The 19650-nt window shown below is 33.5% G+C and overlaps 3 protein-coding genes and 2 non-coding genes across 9 annotated transcripts; 1 reads left to right on the top strand and 4 right to left on the bottom strand.

Annotated features, from left to right (window-relative positions):
* Positions 1-935: 935 nt before the first annotated feature.
* On the bottom strand, positions 936-3228 carry LOC111285644 (putative protein phosphatase 2C 25). The gene is made up of 4 exons (XM_022875193.2): positions 2627-3228; positions 1902-2243; positions 1599-1778; positions 936-1482 (listed from the first exon to the last, which is right to left on the bottom strand). The coding sequence occupies exons 1-4, from the start codon at positions 3131-3133 to the stop codon at positions 1321-1323; spliced, it is 1191 nt and encodes a 396-aa protein (XP_022730928.2). The 5' UTR covers positions 3134-3228; the 3' UTR covers positions 936-1320.
* Positions 3229-5589: 2361 nt separating this feature from the next.
* Positions 5590-5732, bottom strand: LOC149518361 (small nucleolar RNA snoR136). Its single transcript, XR_016343373.1, has one exon. It is a non-coding gene; the product is annotated as a small nucleolar RNA snoR136 (small nucleolar RNA).
* Positions 5733-5798: 66 nt separating this feature from the next.
* Positions 5799-5886, bottom strand: LOC149518360 (small nucleolar RNA SNORD25). The gene has a single exon (XR_016343374.1). It is a non-coding gene; the product is annotated as a small nucleolar RNA SNORD25 (small nucleolar RNA).
* A 2167-nt stretch (positions 5887-8053) lies between these two features.
* LOC111285094 (E3 ubiquitin-protein ligase RZFP34-like) lies at positions 8054-11972 on the top strand. Of its 4 annotated transcripts, none has more exons than XM_022874337.2 (13): positions 8054-8375; positions 8718-8831; positions 8950-9037; positions 9156-9215; positions 10085-10117; positions 10207-10284; positions 10384-10427; positions 10561-10601; positions 10697-10779; positions 10868-10959; positions 11163-11232; positions 11344-11385; positions 11472-11972. In XM_022874337.2, exons 2-13 carry the CDS (start codon positions 8728-8730, stop codon positions 11625-11627), a joined length of 891 nt encoding a protein of 296 aa, XP_022730072.2. In that variant the 5' UTR covers positions 8054-8375; positions 8718-8727; the 3' UTR covers positions 11628-11972. The 4 variants fall into 4 exon arrangements, with proteins under 4 accessions (XP_022730072.2, XP_089617995.1, XP_022730073.2 ...); XM_022874338.2 differs by having other exon boundaries at positions 8141-8287; positions 8713-8831; XM_022874335.2 differs by having other exon boundaries at positions 8235-8375; positions 8713-8831.
* A 2729-nt stretch (positions 11973-14701) lies between these two features.
* Positions 14702-18302, bottom strand: LOC111286130 (protein SOSEKI 3-like). Of its 2 annotated transcripts, none has more exons than XM_089761868.1 (6): positions 17534-18302; positions 17372-17441; positions 17076-17191; positions 16080-16977; positions 15166-15466; positions 14702-15057 (listed from the first exon to the last, which is right to left on the bottom strand). In XM_089761868.1, exons 1-5 carry the CDS (start codon positions 17739-17741, stop codon positions 15166-15168), a joined length of 1593 nt encoding a protein of 530 aa, XP_089617994.1. In that variant the 5' UTR covers positions 17742-18302; the 3' UTR covers positions 14702-15057. The 2 variants fall into 2 exon arrangements, with proteins under 2 accessions (XP_089617994.1, XP_089617993.1); XM_089761867.1 differs by having other exon boundaries at positions 15171-15466; positions 17534-18091.
* Between the last annotated feature and the right edge of the window lie 1348 nt (positions 18303-19650).

Below are 19650 nucleotides of genomic sequence, written 5' to 3'. Positions count from 1 at the left end.
CAAATTTAGTGAAAGGGTAGAGGCCTGAAGGGGTCCTAATTAGACAGCTGATCACTATACATGAAGATATGATTCTTTCTCCGATCCAAGTGCGGGAAATAATTTGCATTCTTTCTGGAATCAGGATATTTTCTTTTCTTTTCTTTTTCCTCGTGAAAAAAGATTTGGTCAATGTGTATTGGTTTTAATGGCATCTTAAGTTTTCTGCTGTTTCATCATTGCCTTATGAATCCACCACATAAAACATACCAAAAGCTGGTTGACACCGTCAATGCGGTCGACGATCATTACCTTGAGCTGACCGACAAAACAATAATTTCAATTCGCATGTTGTATTCCTGGTCAAAAATTGTGTCAAATTCGCTCTCTTATATCAGCATGGTTACATGCATGATGTTAGGCTTAAGATGGTAGGAAAATATCAGAAGAGAAAAGAGTAACGAATTATTCTTACAACCTAACCAAAAATTGGGCATCCACAGTTCCTGAAACTCTTTGAAACAGAAGTAAAGATTATCCAATCTCAATATGCATATATTCCCACAGCATACATATAAATAACATGAAAATACCAGAAAGAGCAGAAAGTAAACGATGGTTCAAACTAGAATGAATATGATGTTTACACACCGTCCACAACTTGGACGTTCGCAAAAGCCTGAAACTCTTCGAAATGATCAAATTCATCGTCAGAGGTGAGACAAAGAGGGAAGTTATAAAAAACTTTAGGTAAAAAGGCATGATCGCAATAAGTTTTTATTCAATGGGTAAAAATTTTGCCGCATAAATAAGGGCGAGAAAAACCATGAAAAACACGAAGTTATTATTTCATACGACAGCCTTTAGAAGTTTCATCAACAGGATCAATTAATCTGTAACTGTAAGATAATATGTAAGACAGTTGAGAACAATGTATACAAAAAAGAATCGCGCCATTGAAAAGAATTATTCAAAAATTGTTTATATAAAGAATATCCTGATGTACAACTCTTAGGTTAGTGAATGTCAAATATAGAAACAAGTTTACAACTGAGTCTCTGTGATCTCTTCTTCAGCCGTGGGTATAAAAATCCCCACAAAGAAATGGTCAATAAAAAGACTAAATCATGGTGCCCGACCAAAATAACCCAACTTCCACCTCTACAGCACCTGTTAACACATCTGAGTCTCAAAACACCTCCAGCAACTAGCTCTAAATGAATCATACTTGTACTGAGATTCTGTCTGTCTTCTCCTCCCATCATAACAGCAATCAGGAAAATATCAGACAGACTCAATCCTATGAGTTAATTGGTTGCCTACATTTTAGAAATTAGACAATCAAATATGGTTCTCCAGCTGAATAAGCATCACGCTAATATCATCAAATGAGCCTCGTGAAACAGAAAGGTCGACAAGCTTTTTACAGGCACCCAATAGATTTGGCTTATTGATGCCAACACATGAAGGACGGGCAATGTCAACTGCTTCCTGATTGCTAACCTGAAAAAAAAAAAAGAATCTATTTAGGTTAATATGAAAAATCATCTATTTTAAAGATAGTAAAGATATGAAGTATTTTAAAGGGAGAAAAAAAAAAAAAAAACTCAACACCCTACCTTATCCCATAAGCCGTCAGAGGCTAATATTAAGAACTCGCATTCGGGTTTGATACTAATGATCTTAGTGTCCGGCTCAGCTATTACCCATTGTTTAAGGTGCTGGTCTCCAATTCCTCTGGAGACAGCTAGAGTACCCTGAATTCTCCAAACACCATTGCATAAGTCCACATAGCCACCCTGCAAAAACAAATTTCACAGTGCATCAGTCTGAGTTCAGATCAAGTTTGTGCCGGATAATCATCATGAATGCAAGTTGTAAAGAAAGCAAAGGTCACAATGATTTATTGAGAATCCACTTACCAAATTCTCAATTCTGTTCCTTTCATCCTCCCTTGAAGGTCGGTGATCAGAGGTGAGAGCTTCAGCAGCACCACCTCTGCTCAAAACAGCACGACAATCACCAACATTAGATACAACAAGGTTTCCATTTTGGATCAAAGCTGTCACACAACATGTTCCACCAGTGACGTCTTCCTTACGAAACTCAGCATCTGTTTTCAAATAACCTTCTTTAACAGCTTTCTTTACCTTAGTCATGTCTCTTCTTCTAACAACTTCATCTACAATGTTCTTCTCCAATTTCTGAGCTGCGAACTCTGCCGCTTTAGGACCTCCATGTCCATCAAACACACCAAAAAATGACTGCAATTATCATATAGAACCATATGAGTCCCTTTCCAAATCAAAATTTTGATGCCAAAGCCTGGACTTATTACAAAATCAATTACACTATCTATCTTTTCATTTTTTCCCATTCTTTCAACATCGTTTTATACTAATGGAACATAAATACTAATTGAGAAGAATTAACAAACATGACAAATTTATTCCTTCCTATAATTCTAATAAATCCATCCAAAGACTAAGCCTTTATGCAAAATTTCTGAATTCTCCCAAAGCCCTTTTTCCCCCCATTTATCATAACTTCAAACAGCTCTAGGATCCTAAATTCCTTAAAATCAATCGAGCAGAACATGATATCAAAAATATAATAAAGAAAAAAAAAACCAGAAACCATAAAATACCTGTTTAGAATCTCCTTGGAGTTTTACAGAAGCTGAGAACCTATCCTCCATAGCCTCCCTCCTCCCTCTTTTACAATAAACAGAATATCCATCTCCCTCACTCTCAACCTCTCTCCTCACTTCACACGGCGTCGCTGGAACCCCAAAACACATAGCCGTCGTTGCCACTGGTATATCCAGCCTCGCCGGCCTCTTCCTCTTCAATATCGTTGACACCGAACCCGGTCCTAAACCTGCAGTTGAATCCGAACCCGAAGAAGAAGTTGACTTTGAGGCAGAAAAAGAAGACGACAACAAAGACCCAGAGGGCGTTTTTTGAAGCCGAAGCCTAAAAGGCGACGAAGGCGAAGAAGGAGACGGAGAAGCAGGAGAAGACGAAGGTTTTAGGTGAGTCAGCGTTAAATTCAAAGCTTCAGATGACGGAGAGATGATCGAAGTTTTGTTACAGAAAAGAGACGACGACGGAGAAAACACAGGAGAGTTTGATACAGCAACCGAACACGACATCGCGTTTTTTCTTTTCAGTTTTCCCTTGTTCTTTTTTTTTTTTTTTAACAACGTTCGAATTTAGGATTTAGATTTTTTTGTTCTTTTTTTTCCCCTGGTTGCGTCAGAGAGAGGGTATATATACAGGGCGGTGGAGGGGGTTTTGGCTTTGCGTGTTAAAGACGGAGTTTTTTTTATGGTTTAGGGATTTTGACCAATGACTTTGATTTGGGCACTCCTTTTATTTTGTGGAAAGTCTTGGTTACCCCTATATCGTTATCTCCCAGGGAAAATTAGAGAATTTTTTTAGATTCTCACTCAAATTTTAGATCCTAAAAGTTTTTGCCAATTTTTTAGCGGTTTGGAATATTCATAAGATTTTTTTAAATTAAATTTAGAATTAGTTTCCATTCATCAAACTAAGACAATCAACTTGCATTTGAATATTTAATTTAATAATTAAAGCATGATTTTTAATTTAATAATAAGATTTATTTTTTTAAATTAAAAAATTTAACTCTTTAAATAATAAGAACGAAAATAAAATACTCAATTTTTATTAATTAATAGATGAATATCAACTATTGTATAAACAAACACAAAATAAAGCTTGTGAATGTAGTTTTTTAACAAACATTAAGAAGATAATAAGAAGGTAGTTAGAAAACGGAGCAATGCTTTAAATTATCTTATTGTTATTTTATTTTTTGTTGTTATATTATGTTTTAATTAAAAAATATACCATATAATTATTGGATTTTATATAAAAGAAAATGGTAATCAATGTCTAGTGCATTGGTTAAAATGAAATTGAAGGATAATAAGTACAATTAATAAATTATTTTTTATTTAATAAAATAGTGTATTAAGAAAATGATTTTCTCAAAATAATAAATTAAATAATTCTTAATAATTGTTTATAGACACTAATTGACTCTGATATGAAATACTAAGAAATTTTATTAAATTTATTAATAATTGAAAGGAAGGTTGGCTTATTTAAATAGAAATAGAAAATTAGAAATCAAGATGGAGGGAGGGTGGGGGTAAAAAAGTAATTGAATATAAGCAAAAAAAAAAAAGAGTGGCCAATTTACAACGGTAGCCGTCCAAAGAGGTGCCCCAATGAAGTAATAATAGGTCAAAGCAAAGACGTTATAGAACGGGTGCGTTTTAAAGAGTGTGTGTGTGTGTGTTGACTTGGCAAGTGAACTCAAAACTTTGAACACTTCATCTCGTTCTTCTCCTTCTTCAAAATTCTTAGGAGAGAAGAATCACGTGGGTCCCACAACCATACAGGTGTCTCTCTCTGCAGTTTCGTTGAAGTTACCGTTGCCAAGACGCATTCCCATCTACGAGCGTTGTGGCGCTGAATGCCTAGTGCTGATGTCAAGAGAAGTCATCCATTTAAAATGACTTGGTTTTATTTTATTTTTCTTTTAGAGCAGTCACAATTAGAAAGGAATAGTTCGATGATGTTTCTATTGATGCTTTTGTTGATCAGCTTTTCTTTCATTTTTTTTAAAAAATAACTTCTCTTACTATTTCATTGAAATTAAATAATTTTTTCCATTATTCAAACTTCAAAGTTTCTTAGGATTATTGTTTGTCATTAATTAAAGTTAGTTTAATATTACTGTTATAGTTAAAAAAATTTTGAATTAAAAAATATGTTTAAAAATGTGATTAAAAATTTTAAAAATTTAGTATTATTATAAAAAGTATTACTAATAATTAAAATACAGAAAATAATATAATGATTTCTTATAAAAGCATTTTATACAGCAAAAGCATCTCTTCAATTATTTCTTGTTTGAATTTTAAATTGAAATTTTGTTATTTTTTTATTGCTTAATAGTCAAATTGATTCAAAAATAATTTTTAAATATAAAAATAATTTTTAACAGTAAGCCAATATTATGATCTGGAAATGTTGAAAGATTGCCAGGGATATCAATTAACAAACTTGAGGATGGCGATTTTTCTTTCCCTTGCTCTCTTTCCGCTTAGGTCAGTTTAGGTACAGTGCCCAACTCTGATCGCTCTATTCGATAAACAAGGCTAAAATTTCTCATCTAGTCCACGCTTTTATTTTCGAACGGCACTGCCAACCCCACGCTTACCCCAATCTTTGGGTTCCACCAGAATTCAACTTAGATCAAAACCCATTGGGCTTGAGATTGCTCAATTTAGATCAAAACCCATTGGGCTTCAGATTGAGGCTAATGCTCGGGCCTAAAAAAATTTTCGGCTCAGTTTTAGTAGATTTCATGAACCAATCCAATATACCTTCGGTTTGTTTTCTCTTTTTATTTTTTTGGTTAATCATTTAAATTCTCTCTAAAAGAAAAATTTTGAATCTTTTTGCTAACAAGAAATTTTTACAATTATACCAAAAAAACATGTATAAAATCAAAAGTTTCAATTAATTTTGAAAAAAAAAAAAAAAACAAAAGCCAACTAAATACAAAAGGTTTTAATATAGTTCTCCGACGTCCAAATGCCACAAAATTGAGGTACTGGATAGCGAGGAGAACAATCTGTTTAGGCTCCCTTTATCACAAAAACTCAAATTTTATAATCATTAAAATTAAGTTTCAGATTGATAAAAAGAAGCCATCGATTTAAATCCCCCAAAAATTAAAAAATTTGAATAAAAAAAGGAAATTTGGAGAGTTTATCAGAATAGAACTCAGTCCCTTAGATGTTCATAAAGATCTGCGATCATATTCGCAACTCATTACAGGTCTGTCATATAACTCATCACCGTTCTAATGACAACACTCCACAAAACTAAACCTTTCGTCTCAAACAAAACAAATATTGAGTCTTTAAACCTTTGAAAATCTAGTTGCCCAAGTGTTCTCCCAAAAACAGAGAGAAAAGATTTGAGGGAGAGATTAGAAAATTAGCAACACAATCAATTTCGCTTCAAGGGAACGAGTCATATGGGAATGGATTGAATCCTCACTGACCAGATAGTGAAGCTTCAAATTTTAAACAAACGATTTACTGAAAAGATATGATTTTGAGCAAATCAGAAACCCTAACTTCAAAATCAACAAACAGGGGAGGAAGAAAGTTAGAAACCCTAGGCTGTGAAGCAGCGGAGGTCGGAGGAGTCAATTATATAGAGGAAACGTTGGAAAGATTCGACGGTTGATATAAGTCTTTCATGGGATGGACGGCTCCTATTTGATGCCTTGTGTTACCCTAATTTCGTCTCGGGCTCGCCCGCTGAGATTACGAAACTAACCTAAAATTTCTAACTTTCTTATCTATTGGGTTTGAGTCCTCGCGATTACTACATTACTTCTTTTGGGCCTCTAGTTTAGATTTATGCCTAAATGGGCCCTTAGTGTTTCAAAATGAACCCACAATCTCTCTCCTAAAGGTATACAAGCCTTGCCTTCATTAAAGTAGATAGATATAAATATATATTTTTTTACAAAGATAAACCTTTGATTATTTGTGGATTTCACAATATCTCACTTTCCCACTCCCAACCCTTCTTTTCCTTTTCTTTCTGGTTTATGTGGTCCAAGCCACTTGCAAGTTTTATCACTTTCTGTATCTTAAACCACATGTGGTGGCACCTCTCCCAACAATCATAAAAAAGTGCCTTTGGAACTCCTGCAACCCTATAAGCGGCTAACAATCCGAGGTGTAATAGATTAAATTTAAATTGATATAATATTAAATTTAATATTAAATTTAATTTAAAATTTAATTTTTAATTTAAATTTGATCAAATTTTTTTAATTAAATTTTAATTTGAGATAAAAATTAAATTATTTAAATTCGTTTTGTTAATATATAAAAATAAGTTTTATTATTATATTTTATAAAAACTTAATTATTTATATTAAAATTTACATTCAAATTCAAAATATTTTATTAATTAAAATAAATAAAATATATTAAAATATAAAACTTAATTAAGCTTATAATATATTCAAATCAAAAATAAAAATATTCAAACTAAATTTAATCAATAAATTAAACTATTAAAATTTAAACTTAATTTAATAATAATTAAATTAAAATTTAATTTTATTCAAATCAAACTTAAATAACTTACAATTATTAATATATAATTTATACCTTTTATCTCAATTTATCTCGATATGTTACCGCTCTTTTATCTCCAGCCATAACCACCCGCACTGAGAAACATCGACCAATCACGAGCTAACCAGCAGGGCCGGCCATTAACAGAAAATAAAGAAAAGAATTTTATGGTCCCAAGCCTAGTCAGCTAAACCTCAGATAGCAATATCCTAATGCTATTTGTCAGTGCATGTCTTTAGCTTACCACGGTTCAAAGAAAGTCCATGTTTTCTAACAAAATCTGATGGCACAATTGTAAGATACCCGATCTAATCACTTTTCACGCGTTGCAATTGGCGTGGTTTTCAGGTTATCTTTCATTTTCCATTTTTTTTCCAGCTCATTATTTGCTTCTATTTAATAGATTTATCCGGAATGGACCAATGGTTCGGTCTCCACAGCATTTCCATGTCGATTCAAAAATTAAAATAAAAAGTAAATATTTGATTATTTTCATGTAAATGTCTTTATGATTTTTTTAAGGAGTTGTTTAATATATTCTAAATATATAATTACCATTTATTTTATACTTTTATTATGAAAAATTAAGTTGAGAAACAAAATTAATTTTAATCTATCAAATTCTTTCCTTAATTATTTAGTGATTAAAAAGATTTTATAAAAATATAAAAATTTTAATTTCAAATTAAGATTTTTTCTTTTTAAGGGTTATGCTCCTTTTTTAATATATATATATTTAATATTTTATTAGTATATAATTATTATATACTATGATAAATTATATATTAATATTTTATAAAAAATTAATAGTTTTAATTACGAATTTTGAAGCAGCGTGTATGATACTATTTGCCAATTGCCATTGGGCTTGAGATGCAAAACCTTCTTTCAAGAAAAGCTTCATCCCAAAAGTGCCCATAAAAGGAATCTCTAATTTGTGGGAGAACTCCAAAAGTCAAGTACATACATGGTAATTTTGCTATGTAGCCTTTCCGCCGTTGTTTTCCCGCCTTCTGTCCTCCCGATCTATAAAAAAGCCATGGGACTGGAAACTCCTCATAACTCAGAGTCTCGAACCACCCAACTCACTCTGTTTGTCAACCGGTTAGCTTACTGATTCAAAGCAAAAGCTTCTCTGAGTTTTTGTGTTATCCTATTATAAGAACACAACTTTAAAGTGCGTTAATACCGGGTAAGTTGTTAAGAAAAATTTCCAGAGAGAAGACAGTTTCTAATTATAGTGGTTAATGACTAAATGCACTGTAATATCTGATTTAGCTGTCTGACTGATTGTCTGAGATGCCACGCTCTTCCCTGTTGCTGATTCAGCTCGTTTTAAAATTCACTCACATTAATACCGATTCGTTTACCTTCTCTTTCTGTAACCAAAGCTATGATTTTTGCTAAACATTTTTCTTGAAGGAAACATTCGATTTTGGGTTATGTTTTTTTCTTTTGATTTTTTTTATGAGTTGTTTTTCTTGTTTGATTTTTGCTAGTTTTGTTAACTTTGGGTTTTGGGGGTTCAGTTCAGACTGAAGAGAATGGAAGGTGTATCTGAGATAAAGTTATGTACTAATGGATTGGAATCTGTTGAATGTGGAAACCAAAATGCTCCTTTGATGGAGATTGGATTAGGGAATTATGGGTATGTCTCATTTTCTTTGCTTTTCAATTTGAACTTCTGGTTTTGCCTTTCACGAAGTTTTTCTGAAATTTTGATAATTTGTTTGGGATTTTTTTTTCTAATTGGTGTATATGATTAGGTGCTCGCATTACAGAAGGAGATGTAAGATCAGAGCACCATGTTGCAATGAGATCTTTGATTGTAGACATTGTCATAACGAAGCTAAAGTATAGTTGGATATGTTTTCTTTCTGTCTTTCTCTTTTTGCTTAAGAAAAAGTTATGATATGGGTTAATATTAGCTCAGCTGAGCCTGGTTTTTCTGATCTTCAAAATCTATGAACAGAATTCCTTGGAATCTAATCCTCTTCAGCGACATGATATTCCACGCCATGAAGTTGAAAAGGTTTGTCTATTATTATTATTATTATTATTATTTGGTATAGTGTCAATTTTCCGATATTCAATGGAATAATTTAGACCCCCAAAATGATAAGTTTAGCTTCCTTTTCCTTTAATCTGACTGTTTTTCCTGGAAAAATGGCTCATTTCCTTGAAGTTATGTCCCATATTTTGCATGATCAATGTGGAATGGTTAGCTGTAACAAGGTAAATGGGGTCACTTTGATTTTGACAATTGATTTGGATACTTCCTTCTGTTTACATATCTAGATCCTGAAAATAAAAAACAAAAAATAAGAAGAGAGAGAGGGAGAGAAATAAGACAACAAATATTATGTGGTTGTCAAATTGAATCTCTACCTTTTTGCTACTTTTTTCACACCTTTTTGTGTGAAAAAGCAAGTGGATTTTGTGATCCGCGGTCTCATACATTATCCATAAACTTTCGGCAAAAGACAGCAGACAAGCACGTGAATAAAACAGACTAGATAGAGTGTGCACCAGTTTTGCAAATGAATGACCACAAAGAGTAAGCCGAAAAAGAGAATATCTTGTGATAAGGTAGCTGTCTGAATCTCTGGCATCAGTTCGTTTTACCCTTAGTAATATTCATAACTAGAGTGGCAGTTATTCTGTGGATACTGTTTGGTTTTCTCTTTTAGCTGCTAATGTAAAAATTGGGGGATTTTTTAGGCAGTTACTACAAGTTCGTTCTTTGCACTGTTGACTTGTAACGCATTCTCCCTTCTTTGGATTAATGAAATACCCTTTACCCAAAAAACATGAAGCAATCTAGAATTGCTTAGCAGGCCCAAAATATATTTCTTCAGATTCTGATATGATTTGTCTAATCTTATCTTTTGACAACTTCAGATCATTTGCTCCCTATGTGACACAGAACAAGATGTGAGTTTCCCAAATATTGAGACTAAAACAATTTTATTTCTTAAAAGTTGAAACTAAATCACAGTTTTTATAATCTTGTATCCTTTCAGGTACAACAGTGTTGCATCAATTGCGGAGTCTGTATGGGGAAGTACTTCTGTTCTAAATGCAAATTATTTGACGATGATGTAAGTCTTTTGTTGTTATTTGGTAACTTGTAATCTTACAAGTCTTGGCTTGCAAATCTTTAAACGATTGCTGATGTGATAAACTGTTACATTGTTTAGGTTTCCAAAAACCAATACCACTGTGATGAATGTGGCATATGCAGGTAAGATTTTCATGTTTATGCTCAAACCTTTAATCTCTACCAAAGGTCCAAAACCATCTTCTTGATAAGGATCACTTTACTGTTCGATAATTTCATGCCATATCTCATTATCTCTGCTGTGACTGCTTTGCAGAACTGGAGGTGAGGAGAACTTCTTTCACTGCGACAAATGTGGTAAGTGAAAGTAGATAGCTTTTAGTTCATCAAATGCTGAGGATTTTAGCCAGTCATCAAACTGATATACCGAGGATTTGAAATTGCCGCTACAGGATGTTGCTATGCAAAATTAATGAGGGATGCACATCGTTGTGTGGAGAGAGCAATGCACTGCAATTGCCCTGTTTGCTTTGAGGTAAACAAAAGCATCATTGCAACTTTCATATGATATTAAGCAAATTTTGGGAAAAGGGTCGTTCTTAGTGGGATGACATTTTTTGCAGTTTCTTTTTGACACAATGAAAGATGTTACTGTCTTACCTTGCGGACATACAATGCATTTGGAATGTTTGCGAGAGATGGAGCAACATTATCGGTAAGCACTATTAATACCCTGCTCACTTTTTGCATCTCTGAGTCATGCATTTATAGGAAGTGAAAAAGTCTTAGAAATGCATTGCTACTTTATTGAGAGAATCAGCAATGATATTTTCTAATTGGTTTCATCCTAGTTTCCCTCCTGCTTGATTTTTTGTGAATTTCAACCACTGAGTTCTAATTTGTTTCTCAATACTGCAGGTACTCTTGTCCGGTCTGCTCGAAATCTATCTGTGATATGTCCAATTGGTGGAGAAAGCTCGATCAAGAGGTACTTAACAAGCTTGTGGCGTGGTTGTTTCTTTTCCAAATGATAGTGTGCTTATGCTTGTGTAACTCATGCTCTGGGGTCCTGACAATGTTCTCTTAAATTTTAATGTAGATTGCCTCAACCCCTATGCCTGCAATATACCAAAATAAGATGGTAAGTTTTGAGCAATGAGCAGGAGCATGGCTTTATTTAGCACAATGGCAACCGGTCTCTAACTCGAGTTTTGTATTGACAAATAGGTATGGATTCTCTGCAACGATTGTGGAGCCACCTCCCATGTCCAGTTCCATATTGTGGCACGTAAATGCCTGAATTGCAAGTCCTACAATACAAGACAGACACAGGGAGGCCGTGATGCTTCATGCTCATCAGGGATGTCTGAGATGGTGAGCTGACCACAGCTTTGACAAAAGGTATTCAGACCGACGAACGACTTTGCCACTATGATTCTTAACAACATGATAAAAGAGCTAGTGGCAAAAGAACACGAAGTGAGAAGTCTTTCTCCACTATCGTCTCTCAATAACATCAGTCTTTGTAATACATTGTGATTAGAGTCTTTTGCAGATAGGACAGATCTTGCATGAATTCAAAAACAAATGTTGTTGTCAACTCCAGTCATTCATTTTATTCTTCCTTTTTTTTTTTCATTTTTTTGAGTGCTATTTTCCCATTGAGCATCACATTTAACAGCCTAGGGTTGATTGGCATCACACAATGAACTGACTATAGTTATTCCAACATATTTTGTCATGGAATGGGCTAAAACAGGAAGCTTCATGGACAAAAAAAGCTAGATAGAACAGATCCTGGAACAGCTTTCCCTTCCTAGTTGTTTTACCAATCTAGCAAGGCTGGACCTTGATCCCTCAAACAAAATGTATGACATTTTGAAATAGGAATTTGGCATTGGCACAACCCTTAAAGACAATAAGACCGTGGAACAATGGTAAGGACAATACGATCAATGGTCGGTCGTCACTCGTCACTGACTTGCTTGGACGAATAGGAAGCAAGGATGTCATTTCTAAAGGCGAACAAATCAAGACCAGCAAATGGAACAAGTCATATTATTATCAAACAAGTGCCTAAAAGACCATGTAAAGCCCAATGAACAAGGGCCCGTCTCACATAACATAGTCTAAAATTCGAAGTGTTATGTTAGATAAAGCCTGTGGGAATCGAACGGTTGTTAAAGTAAGTATTGAGTTAGCCATTCTGTTATGGGCTTTGAAGTTGCCTTAGTTCGGCTAACAATACCCAAAATTTACCTTCCACCAATTTGAATGGTTTTTTTTTTTTTTTCTGGTAAGATTTACATGGGTTTTTACTCAACAGGAATTGAGGTAAATAATCTATGAATACATTCCGATATTTCTGAAATCATTCATCCATCGGCGCTTCAGTCAAAAGAAAAGGACAGAGATTTTTAATTCTAGCAAACAACTTTACATGGACACTTCCAAACCGAGCATGTTTTTATAATGCTTGACCTTTCTTGAACGCATCACGGCATTAATGTCTGTTGTCCCTATTTCTTACTGAAACCTGTAATGAACAGAACCCTAGGCACCCCTCAGCTCAACTCAGTTGCAACTCATTAAACAAAACAAAACAAAACAGAGGTATGAAATAGAGTCTGAATTTTGCTGTAGAATATAACAAACATGTCTGTAGTCTGAACCTTTATATATGCAACTGACATGCAATTCTCTTATACATCATTCAACCATTAAACAACAAACTGCCAACTGCTTTGATTAGAGAAATTGTATGTTTTCAGCACACAGATCATCAACATTGAACAACATAACAATAAGAAAAGTGCTTTGTCTTCTCGGATGGAGATTTTTTTTCCTACTAGGGATTCATTATCTTCTTATTGTTTACTCTGTTAGATGTTTTCCAACAAACACTAATGATTTCTTGTGCCATGAGGAGAAACTTTAATTTATACCCAATGGCCACATGCTACTGTTAATGATTAAAAATTCATTGAACAGCATGGTGGAAAGATCGCACTATGATATCATAAAATTAAATTGCGAAACGATAAAAAGAGTTTCGTTACACAGTCAAATAAACCTTAAATTTTTTCTTTCTTTTTTTTTTGAACAATTTATTTATGAAATATAAAATAATAGAATTATTACCTTTAATTTTTTAGCAAATGAAATGGTTAATAAATGTCAGTAGTATGATTAAAATGCCAGGTTTGAATGGAGGTTCGTGTAAATAATTCTAGTCCAAAACCTATTTTGCAGCTCGTACAATAATTGGATTATTATTATTTTTAGCATACCCAATAATGATATATGATATGACGATTATAAAAACTTTGTACAAACAGCAAAGTCTACGGAATGTGTTTGTCTTTTGGGTTGAGTAAACCATAAGAATAAGATTTGTATTGCATTATTATATAACCAAAAGAGGTGATAGTCTCAGTCCCCAAAGCTTTCTTCCCTCAGTCCTATCAAAAGCAAAAGAGAAAAAAGTAGCCACAGCATCCTAGAAAGCACAAGGAGGAAAAGAAAAGCTAGCATTTTAGACAACTCATTAATGGCAGCCCATCTTCTTTTCCGTCTGCCTCTCACTATGAGGTTAAACTTCGTGAACCACATTAAATTTTGTCTTGGCACGTGAATTTAGCTTTTAGGCAGCCCATGCACCATTGCCTCCAGTCACTTTGTTCTAAACCGAATCCAATTTGTCGGATTTTTAAAAAAAATTAAAATTTAACAAAATGGCTGATTTTTGCGAGTGCCTTTGTTCATTCGACAAATTTTGAACATTGTATGACGTTGCCCTCATCGTCCCCCAACTCCCATAAGCCATCTCACATGAGTGGAATATTTTGGTCAAATAATGTTGCTCAAAGAATTTTTGCTATTGGATCATCGTGTACCCTACAATGTCTAAGACAAAAGCCTCAAAACACTTTTTGTTACCAATAAATACTAACTAATTAAAAATTTAATGGTCCCACTAATCCTGGCATTGCCAATTGTAGAGTCTTCGGTCAATCTACTGATATCAATAGGTAGACAAAGTGGCAATGCCGCTCGAGGCTCAACACCGAAGCTGTTGGAGGTTGGCAACGTACTTTTTTCTGTGACCTTTTTTGAGTAAAAAAGGCTTTTTAATGACCTTCAGGGTCAACCTGAAGTGAACCACATAGGATTCCAAGTTCCCAATCTTACGCTTCATTTTCAAACGAAGCCTAGCTTAAAGGTAAAAAGGTAACAGTAGTTGTATAATTTTGATCATTACAATCGCATCGAAGGAAGCAAAACTGCGTCACATTCAAGAAAATTTTACCTCCAATGTTGGATTTACGCTATACGCCCAGAGCAGAATATCCGGAGACATCAACGTAATCAGTGCACTTTTTGTATCATTTGCAGCAGCAGCAAGAAGGAAAAATGTTATTGGGGGTGAAAATAAAAGAAGGAATGCAAAAGGATGATGAAATTGCAACTGCAGTTACATAAAAGCAAAATCTCATATAAGAAAGCTGAACCAAAAATTTACTCCAGCATCAGGAGTGATATCTACCTTTCTCTTTTATGCTTTTTTTAGCTTTTCCCGATTTACAGAATCATCACATTGGACCCCCCAATATATCTAAACATCATTTGAAATTCAAACCAAATTGGAAAAAACAAGTAGCTTTATGTTGAACAAGCTTTTCCAAAAGGATCCGAGAAGGTATCCATTTGCCTGACCTGACCTTTAACATGCTCCCCTCAGACTTAGGAGCAACCAACAATTGTATCACAAGGAGCCTTGGATTGGATTATAACCCGAGCTCCTGAAGCAAGCCTGTTGAGGGAAATCAAACCAATTCGTCAGCCAATAAGAAACAAGAAATATTATACATAACAATAGTTTTTTAACATCTATCTAGAAAGTGCAGGGAGGAGTCTACACTTAACTTTCTTCAATTTTGATCACCTTCTCTTCTCTGAATGAATCCAACCTTTTTGATTGTTTTTTACCGGGAATGGGCTCTGTGATTCTTTTACTACCACCATTCGATATGCTACTCAGTACAGAGCGTGAGTTATCGATTCCATCAGAGGAGTTTCTTGGTTTTTCAGAAACAGGAGATCTCATAGACTCACTTCTTGGTTGCTTGCTTAGTGAAGCCTTGATAGAGCGTGGGATGCATTTTGTACGTCCTGAATTCAAATCTTCTTTGTCTTCAGCTGGATCTAGCTCCTTACAATCCCTGCAATTCCACTTAGTTTCATACGTTTAGCTGAAGCTACAAAAGAATGCATCTGAAGCTACATTAAACTGTTCAATATGACAAAAAAAATAACAATAAGAGATGCCTTCAGTGTCAAACAATACGCAAGTATTACCTAGAAGATTCATTATGCTTTCAAATACCACATAGATGATTACATAAATAAAAGATCTTTATATATGAGGTATCCTATAGAGAATAGAAACAAGCATCTTGTTGCCTTGAGAAATATCTCCATATAACTAAAAGCACAAAACAATAAATGTAATTCATGGGCTTTGCCACATTCACAGGCATTCTAGACTCTCTGATGTAAAAGATCTAATCTGAAGCAATTGGGTTGAATTTGATTGTGCCAAGATCATAGATATTTGAACTATGTTCCCATTCCTACTCTAGGAATGGTGTGGTCACAAGTGTAACCGATTATGAGCACATTTCAGAATTCTTTGCTATAAAACTAATTGTAAAGAGAGTGATCTGCACATTTGACCATTAAAATTCTTTGCCATATAGCATCAAGACAGTTCATTTGTTTAATGCCAAGAGTATATGAATAATCAAACAGAAAAAGATTCAAAAACAAACTTACCTATCAGCATTGTATGAAGAAGAACGTTTCAGAGTGGTCTGTTCATCTCCTTCTTCTTTGACCATTTTTGCCTCAATCAAGCTGCCACTGAAATATTCTTTGTCTTCCAATCTCAGGCCCATCAGCCTTGGATTCTCTGATAAGCAATCAAGCTCTCCTAACATGATTGAAGTAGAGAATAATGGTGATGAACATTTTGAATGTGAAAACCTAGGTCTGTAGGTTGGAACAAGGCCAAAACTATTATCTTTCACAGATATGGACCCGCATGAGATCAACTGCATCAACATGCTTGTTGCCTTGAGCCTTGCATTGGTTGGCATTCGAATTTCTTCCTCTTCAAGAATCCTAAAACTATTGATTTTACTTGCATCAGCTCGGATTAAAGATTCTAACGTTTCAGTTTTCCCTCCTGAAGACGATGCACTAGAAGTGGATGGAGGAGAACCTGAATTCCTGCATATCTCATTGCTATCTTTTGCACAAGGGTTAGGGACCTGGTTTTGGAAATTTGCATTGCATTCGGGTTCTAATAACCCATCATCAGTTGAAACACCCCTTGTACAAGTTTCCCGTGTCTTAGGTCTGATCGTGTTTTCCTCAGTCTGTGTAGAAGCATCTGATAACCCATCACTCTTATAAACCTTATACTCAGTCAAGCTAAGCGAACAACCCCAGGAAGAATTCTTTCCGTATCTAGACTCCGGTGACGCACCAGAGGAGCCAGGAGTTGGACGATTAACTGGAGAAGAGAATTCATCATCCTGAGAATGCTTTGTTCTCTTTCCGTTCATACTGGAAGACGTCGAAGAATCATCTTGACTTCTAGAAGATGGCAGTTCAGGTAATTGCTTAAGATTTTGCAATCTAATGCTATTCCCAACAGGACTAAAACGATCTGAACAAAAAAATTTACTAGCATTAAAGCCTTGGCCTTAGTATTTCCTGTTTCTCCCCCAATGAAATCAACTAAAAATTATATAAAATGATATTAACCTGAGCTAGATTCTTCGAATAATTCGGAGCCTTTGAGAATGTATTCATTTCCATGGGCAGGAAGAATTAAATCATCTTCAGAAAGATCATGCCACACAAATCCATTCCTATAGCTTCTGCAATAATTAAAACTCCAAAAACTAAGGAACCAAAAAGCAGAAAAATAAAAGAAAAGCCTCTCTGTTTGGTTCCTTTTTTTTTTCTTATTCTATATTAATTTCCTGCGCTTTCTCAGCAACCAAACAACGCTAAATTTAAAAAAAAAAAAAAGAAGAAAAAATAAAGTTTTTTTTTACCTCTTGCAAGACCAAGAATACAAAGATGCCATTCCTCTGCCTCTAAGATTGTTAAGCCTCTCAATCACATCTACACAACACAATTTTTTAAAATAATCAATTAAGAAATATTTAAAAAAAAAAGGTTAATGAAGAAAATTTGAAAGTTTAATTAATAATTACCTCTCAAATAGAGGCCGTCAGGAGAAGAGAGAGGAACTTCAATGAAATGAGGATGTTCAAGCTGACGATTTCTACAGAGATAATAAACAACAGGAACTTTACGGTTATGTTGATAGTACTTCGGCGATTTCTCAGTCCAAACTTTGGCTCTTTCTGGACTCACTTGTCTATATTTCTTCATTCTAGTCTCCATTTCCGATCCAAGCATCGCTTCAAAACCCTAACCAAACAGCTTTAAAATCTCTAAATCAATTGAAATTCTTGGACTCCTGTTTTTTCTTTGAAGTAAATCAGATCTGAAACTAAAACTTCCATAGGAAGAAAACAAACAAACAGTTTAACTGAAAACGGATAAAGAGAGAAAGGAGAGTTGGTTTCGTAAAAATGAGGGACAAAGGGAAACTGTTTTTCTTTTCTTTTTTACGGAGGGAAAACGACGGAAGGGAGAGCTGGAAATTAACGCCAAACTTTGTTGTTTGGTTGATAGTGATTGGGGGGAGAGAATGGAATGGAAAAGGAAAGAAAAGAAAAGGAAAAGGAAATGGAGCTCGGGGGGGTAGGGGGGAAGTGAGAGTTTCTTTGCACTATTTTATGGGTGCCTTGGAGTGTTTTGGTCGATTCGACGGGACTCCTCGACTCACAAGAGACCCTTCACTTCTCTTTTGTTTTTTCTCTTATCTTTTGGCTTGGCCTGGATTTTGGCTTGTGCTTAGGCGGGGTTTTTTATATTGTTTTTGTTCCTTTCGTAGTTCGAGTTTCACTGCTGGACAGAAAAAAAAGAAGAAAAGAAGATATGACTAGACGTTAGACCGGTGATTTGATCATCCGTTTGGTCAAATTAAAAATGTTGGTTTAGGATAATTAATTAATAATAAACACCCAAGTTTCACTTTATTGACTTTGTGGTGCATAATGATAATTTATATTTTTTTTTAAATAAAATAAAAATTATATTTCAATAGAATTGAATCTTGATTTCAAATTTGAATTCCAAAAAAATGAAAAAACTAGGTAATGTTTGGTTTTGAAACGTAAAATTATTTTTTTATTTTTTAAAAAATAAAAAAATGAGTAAAAAAGTATTAAATAATTAAAAATTAAAAAAATAAATTAAAATATGAAAATAAAAAAAATTATTTTCATTTGAGAAAAAAAGAAATGTATAATTTTTTTGGTAAGTTACCGTATTTGAACACTTTTTAATGTTATTAAGTAATAAATATATATTATATTTGTAATTAGATGTCATTAATAATAATATCATTTAATATTTTATTTATTTTCATATTTTTTATTTTAAAAAATAATTTTTATTTTTATTTACCAAATATATTTTTTAAAAAATAAAAATAAAAAAATATTTTTTCAAACTAAACAGAGCCTTATATTCCTCTTTTTCATATTATTTACCATGTATTGATTTTTATGAAATTTAAAAAAAAATTAATGATTGTAATATATTTAATATTAATTTTTAATTTTTTATAAAATTAAAATTTCATTATTTTTAATATCAAATAATAAAAAAATCATAAAAAATAATTTTAAAATATAAAAAATAAAAATTTTAAAAGTTTTAAAAAATAAAACATAACTTTGAAACATTGTAAAAAATAAATAAATAAAAAAAATGGGATAGAAGGTATAATTGTTAATATTTAACTTCAAATTTGAAGCACTCTCATCTTAAAAATGAAATAGGATCAATTGAACCAACTTCAAGATCTTATCAATTAAATACTTTAATTAGTTAAAAAAGCCTGTTAGTACTAATTATTATGGGGCAATCATTTTGAACGTGAAATATCTATAATGAATTATTCATGTTTGAGTCTGATGAATTTGTTATTGATTAAACATTGATTTTTCTGTTTATACTAGTACCAGTGGAGTATTAGTATAATAGTATTATTAGGACATGACCGCTAGCAGGGACAGGTTGGCCACTTGGAGGCTTAAATGCAAGATGAGGACGTGACATTATCAATTGCTTCTTACCAAGGGTACTTAACTGCTCTATTTGTGGAATTAGTAGTGTGTGATATCATGGCATGGGTCATTTTATTTGTCTTTAGAATAAAGTCGATAACTAATGGATTCATGGCAACCAACCTAAG

The sequence above is a fragment of the Durio zibethinus genome, chromosome 6, assembly GCF_047325235.1.
Source record: "Durio zibethinus cultivar Kanyao isolate XHJ-2024 chromosome 6, ASM4732523v1, whole genome shotgun sequence".
Lineage (NCBI taxonomy): Eukaryota > Viridiplantae > Streptophyta > Magnoliopsida > Malvales > Malvaceae > Durio > Durio zibethinus.
The sequence above is the reverse complement of the archived record's forward strand: the minus strand, read 5'-3'. Positions and strand labels throughout refer to the sequence as shown.